General features: G+C 43.7%; 1 protein-coding gene across 1 annotated transcript; it reads left to right on the forward strand.

Annotated features, from left to right (window-relative positions):
- Positions 1–1,721: 1,721 nt before the first annotated feature.
- On the forward strand, positions 1,722–6,310 carry T265_03161 (hypothetical protein; the record flags this gene model as incomplete). Its single annotated transcript, XM_009167574.1, has 4 exons — positions 1,722–1,808; positions 1,851–2,093; positions 2,138–2,168; positions 5,562–6,310. 4 exons carry the CDS (start codon positions 1,722–1,724, stop codon positions 5,729–5,731), a joined length of 531 nt encoding a protein of 176 aa, XP_009165838.1.
- Between the last annotated feature and the right edge of the window lie 241 nt (positions 6,311–6,551).

The raw sequence follows: 6,551 nt of genomic DNA on the forward strand, positions 1-6,551 counted from the left end.
GACTTCCACAGTGGTCTAGACGTCGATATCGCCTATATACACAAAGGTGCTGAATGTTAATTGCAGAAAGTCAAAGGGGGTTTGGTAGTTCTTGAAATGAGAAGCCCTGAAGTCGGAAAACCAAATGTCGTCGGTAGCTTGGCCGGTAGAATACCTGTCCGGTAAATGGAGTTGTCTTTTCGTCCACGCTGCGTCTGCCTAGATTTCTCTATCAAACCTCCCTTCAATTTCCAACAGTTAACTGAAACACTTCAATTTAACTACAAGGAACTTAGACACAGTCGTTTAAGCCTTACCAGTTTCATAAATGTGAGTCTGAATAGCAACTCACAACCTCCCAGCTGCCGGAACAGCAGTTATAGAGATAATCGTGAAGCTAGTGTGAAAGCGGAGCGAGATAGGAGCAGATGATGAGACAATGGGAGAAGAGCCCATGGAACGGACGGAGAGATGGGATACTCAGGGAAATTTGTGGTTAGGAATAAAAGGGGAAGAGGACTGCTCCATGGCGAACCCGATTGCTGTTATTATCAAAGGCCAGTTATTCAGAATTCTCGAAGCTCAAGCCACCGAAGATTATTTCTGAAGTGGGTCAACTGGGGTTTGGAAGTCGTGCTAATTTAGGTGCATCATTGCCGTTTGTTAAGGTGTACTCGCAATGCATGTTCGTTACAGTAGGGTGGATCAGATTTTTGCCAAACTACTGAAAATATGGGTACACCATCTGAAGAAGGCGGCATACCGAAGTCAGAGAGCAATGAACCGAGTAAGGTGTAGACTCTTTCGCCTGTTAACAGGAGGCTGAAGAAGGATAACGGGTTATTGATTAAGATAACATTCTCCTAACGTGCAGATGTTTCAGAGTCAGTGTGAGAGGCTCGTGAAAGCAAATCGGTCATTCAGATTTACTTGAAGACCGGTCATCCAATCCAAGCACTTGGGATGGCAAACCAGATAAGTATTCTGTAGGTCGGGCAGCGATAGAATGTCATGTCTATTGTGCGTCTTTCCTAGCATTGATTCTGGACTTGAGTTACCGTCACGAACTGAACGGGTGCGATCACTGACGATACGCGATGTGAAAACGGGCGTACAAATCCCCAGCTGTGACGCAAGCTCAACTACTCCTAGGGCAGAAAAGACTTTCGAAGGACAGCTTTTGCTATCCAAACCCAAGACAGTACAACTAAAGCAACGTCAAATATACATATTTTGAACGGCCTTGGAGAACGATAAATGTGTTAGCATACACAAAGTGCAACTTGCCAGTAGGGGAGAAGCGCGATCTATACGAAAAAAATGTGCACCACGGCGGGAATGGCGCGAGGAACCAAAATTCAAATTTTTGGAAAATAGCAATAGGTGAACGGATTTTGGTGACCCAACAATTATTTCACCCAGTCTTCTAGGTGATTCGGTGCTATACGATTATTGGCGTTCCTAGTTTATTATTACTTCATTTTTCCACTTTGTACTTTGGTGGCGCTTGGGCCAGTAATTTGGGGCTGGTTTATTGGTTCATTAAGTTGATGTCTCGAGGTCTCTTTATCGCCTAATTCAGACGACTGTTTCGAACAACCACAAAATTGGGTTTTTATGTGCAGAGCAATGCAAGAGAGCAATTCTTTGTCGACATGTTATACAGCATCACGCATGCCTACCAAGTTGTTTCACCTTGCACATTTGTTTCATTTTAGCACATCTGAATGACTTGAACGACCATGCCTACTCAGAGCAACCCGAAGGCAAGCGTTCTGGATTTGAAAGCCGATTTGTGTGACCTTGTCCGACAACGGAAGGCATTAACGGTTCGCATCATTTAAACAGTAAGGATTATACACTATTTGTAGGAGACACTTTCGGCTCTTGAGCGTCAAATCTACTTGTTCGAGGGAAGCTACCTGGATGACACTGCACCATACGGAAATATAGTTAAAGGGTGGGACAGGTACCTGCTTTCCACTGGTTCAAGTGGAGGAAGTGTGAGCAGTTCAAATTTGTCTGTCCCTCCACGCACTGCAGGTGATAAGCGTGCGCGGAAGTTCCGTGACTCTGATAGGTTGTTTTCCCGGTCATCCGTCACATCCATGGCCGTAAGTTCCCTGACTTTATTCATGCTTAATCTCCTACATTTCAGTCACTCAGCGCTCAAAGTGACACGAACAAAAGTAAGTATTCTTCACCAGGTTTTGAAAACCATTTTCAGTTGTATGTTTTCCGTCTCATTCCAAATCCGTTGTCCCTTTTTAGTCACCAAGCTTATTATGTACACGCGTCACTCGAAATCAGAACCGCCTTTGTGTGTTACGTATTTATTACCCCTCCCATGTTTCCTGTCTCGTAAGTCAAACCAGGATATAATGTTGGAACGGTAGCCTTCGCGAAGAGTATCCAAACAGCTTTGGGCGGGATGTTTTTTGGCATATTTATTACCCCATGTTTCCTGTCTCGTAAGTCAAACCAGGATATAATGTTGGAACGGTAGCCTTCGCGAAGAGTATCCAAACAGCTTTCTTTGGCGCCGAACGAAGTGCTCTCCGACTGTCGTATCTCCAGATTTTCGTTTACACGGAACCTGAAAGTCGAGTTGTTGAGTAACTGGAACTTGACTCACGGAAGCTGTGCATGGTGTTCTACTTCACAGACTATCAGTCCTTTTAAAAGCGTCCCTTTCAAGTTCAGGTAATCAGAATACTTTAGAACATCCGAGGCTGAGCCTTTCAGAATCATTTCACATCTATAAGGAACAAACTACTCATAAGATCCTGTCCAGTTCAACGGACAGACCAAAGACCTTCCTGGAAACTCTTCGAAAGCTCACGACCGGTCTCGCCCTCTCTGGGGCTCATCAGATTTCCCGTGTCTTCATCAAACTTACGTGTTACTTGAATCCAAATTGGACGAAATACGCCAAAAACTCATTTGCACACCAATTTCGTCTTAATGGGTGACCCGACTGAATCCATCTTATCTTTATGATGTTCTTCACATTTTACTTTTCTGTACTAAGTGCCGTTTAAGTAGTTTGTCTTTGTTGGTCTAATTTTGGCGTATGACTTCCGCGTTTCGGGACTACCCTTACACTAAAACTTGATGTTATCAAAGTGTGTCTGGGTGTGTACACAGGAAACTACCGAACATACAGTAGTAGAAGCTGTACTGTAGTGCTTCCCTAAATATTTCTTTCGAATGAAGGCATCCTCGTACAAGGTTAGTTAGTCACCTTCCAACCAGCTCTGGCATTCAATTGATTAGGCAAATAACAGACTCCCCTAAGGGAATCGCTAAATCTGTGTGCTTTTCACTTCGTTACTTCCTAACAAGGACCATATTTTTAGGGAATCGGAAACGTGGACACTACTGGCCATATTAGCTGATTAGTGTTTCGGTATGACGGATCAGAATGCTTGGCTGTATTGGTTACCTCCGGTGCGCATTCTTGATACCGACTGATGGCTTTGATGATTGAACTTAATCTACATAATGACAGTCCTGTGGCCTGTGTGTACCGCCGGAAATCATGGTCAACCTATTCTCTTTCTGAGTTAGGCTGACCCCAAATCCTAAAAACGTCTCTCGACATCATTTATAGGATATCTGGATTGAAAACAAGAGGCATCTCAATACGACAACTCCTCACATCCTCACAGGTGATTTTTTTTTCGCTGTTGGACAACTCACTGTGCACAAAAAATGATTCAGTCTACATGAGAAATCATAGGAAATGTGGCGTCGAATTAACCGTGGGCATCAGTTTTCGTCCAGTATGCAACTATAAGCCTCGCGCGAGCACGAACTTATTCCTCGCTCTGGCACATAGATGGTCCGTTTTGTAACTCGGTTGTCTTCAAACAAGTCATCTTGCATGAGTAAGATTAACGGATCCGCTTATTTAGGATATTTCAACGGTTTTTATATTTTATGTGTAAGGCATTTTGGGCATTTAGAACGGTGAAAATGCTTCTGTAGCACAACGGGTGAGGATATTTCACACGCATGGTTGGGTGACCTAGGGTAGATTTTTTAAAGTTCGACCTATCTATCTGTGTGCTGCTCCGGAAGAAACGTGGCTAATGTCACGACGGATCCTAAGTTAAAAGCAACAACAACGAAACACAACAGAACGGGGGAGATGCACGCGTTAGGCCTAGACAATTCTCGCGATGTCTTCCAGTCTGTCCAAAGTTGCCATACATGGTTGGTTGAATCCCACTCAAGAACTGAAGAGAATATCTGAGCCCCCCTGCTTCGTGCATGGCAGCTAGGCATCGAAGGGATGTCACAGTTAAACGATCATTAGACTCAATGGGATCACTTGGCTGACTCGAGATGAATATCGGGAACTACCTACCAGTTTTTCCGACTCCTTAGGGTGTCTTGGTTGTCTTCAGATTTTTAGGCGATTAAAAGACTGAAGAGCGTGTGGCCACGCCTCTTCCCGGTCAGTCAATTAATAACTTGGTATTTCCTTCAGTGGTGCGTTTATAGCATCCTACCGCTAGAAACAGCGAAATGGAAACGACACAAATAAGGTGTAGGATCCCTGGGCTTGGGACGTGCACCCTCGAGTGCGGAGATGTTTACTGACAAACACCAACTAAACAGTTACAGGCTGTCAGACACCAAAGTTAAAACCCCACTTGCACAGCGATTTTGAGAAGTTTGCATTCTTAAGCGTCCTGAACTTTCTAGGACGCTGACTTAACACTAAACAAACCTAAACGAACACTCTAAAGCGGTTGAATAATTTCCATGTTGACCTGCAATCAGACACGGACGGCGTTTTCACAATTGACGAGACACCACTTGCATGTTTCATCAGTGCTCTACGCCATTGCACCATTGATGTTTCTAGTAATAATAGTAACGCTACAGGTACAACAAAGCTTAATCACTGTCAGAGATGTTGACATCTTTAGGGTGTTACAACAAAAGGGGCAGCGAAGCATTCTTTTGGCGTCTTGAGGAGATCTGTTTTTCATTATACATTTGGGATGGCCTCCTATACTGGCTTTATTAGATACCCTATTTGGGTAGGGTCTTATAAGACTGTGTACATATTTTGATTTTCATATGTGTTTCCCCACTCATAAGTTGCGCCAGTTGGATCGAACAAAGTCTTCGCCTAGTTGAAGGTGTTCGCTTCTTGAGCAATAGGAAATTGAAATTTTTCGATCGCCCAAGAGAAAAAAGACCTCAATTAAGGAACTCCTCATTGAAAGCATTCTTGTTCTTTGACTTATGCACTCGTCCGCATACTAATTTGGTTTTCACAGGAGATTCGCTTTTAACCCAGCTAGATTTCTCGTTCATGGTGTTCTTAAGCAGAGTGAGTCTACTGTCAAAACCGAATTGGTATGCAGATGGGCGTATAAGTCAAATTTCGTGCAATTTGAGTTCACTTAGACCAAAAGCTTCACGGAAACCCGGGTATCGCACCTACCTGATGAGGTCGAAGAAGGGCGGATCCGGTGGTGGGCTGTTGAAGCGTTTTCAGCAACCTTATGAGTAATGTATTACTCTTCTTCACTAATCCTGAATCGTCCGACATCTTTTTCCAGCGGGAACCGACTCTTCTATATCCAATCAATTGAACACCGATCCTTATAACAGCGCTGCTGCAGACATCTTGTCGAACGGATATGGGACTCAACAATTCCCACAAACCAGCAAGATATTCCCCCATTACAACACAGGCCCTTCTGGGAAGAAGAAGAAGAAACAGCGATGAGAATAGCACCTGGTGCACCCCCTAACCTCATCCCTTCAGACAACTCATCCAGTAGGCCAGTTGTTTATGACCTCACATGTACAGTCCATGTTCACAACTACCCTTATTTTCGGAAGTTTTTATATGGCTGATAGTGGGATCTCATATATTCTACTTTTGTTCCGGGCAGGCTCAAATCAGCCGATATTATGCATCTGACGAGAACCCATAACTTCAGAAATCTGTTTGCGTGTTCTTTGAAAGGGGTATCCTACTGTGACCTTTTTTAAAATATCAGGGCCACAGTTCCTGTGGCGTAGGCTATGATCAAATCAGCACTGCAACTTAAACTTGATACCACGTTTGCATGTAATAACTGCCCGTGGTCATCAATCCAAGGTAAGCGGCTCATCACACGCTTCAGTTTCTCTGTTGTACAAACCTGACTTGTAGCGATTGTCTTGTCTAAAAACCAACTGTTCGTTCACCGACCGGATGTATTACGTGTTCATTGATCTGTAAGGTTGAGTACCTCCTTGTCACCTTGTCACTCCATCTGTTGTCGCTTATGGTACATAAAGCTCTGAAATACACGATTGTCTCATTGATCCACAAACGTTCCAGAAAGCCTTTGTGTTTCTCACTTAGGTGTTCCATTTATTGACAGTTATGGGTAAACTCCTGTCTGTCATTAGCGAAATACACTCATTTGCCAACGAATTTGGTTTTTCGAGAGACTCACCTGGAACCCAGCTGAATCTCTCGTTTGTGGTATTTCCAGGCATATTATATTCAATGATCACTACGTGCAAGGCAGTTTATTTTCACTAATTAATTTAGG

This window comes from Opisthorchis viverrini (assembly GCF_000715545.1).
Source record: "Opisthorchis viverrini unplaced genomic scaffold opera_v5_43, whole genome shotgun sequence".
Classification (NCBI taxonomy): domain Eukaryota; kingdom Metazoa; phylum Platyhelminthes; class Trematoda; order Opisthorchiida; family Opisthorchiidae; genus Opisthorchis; species Opisthorchis viverrini.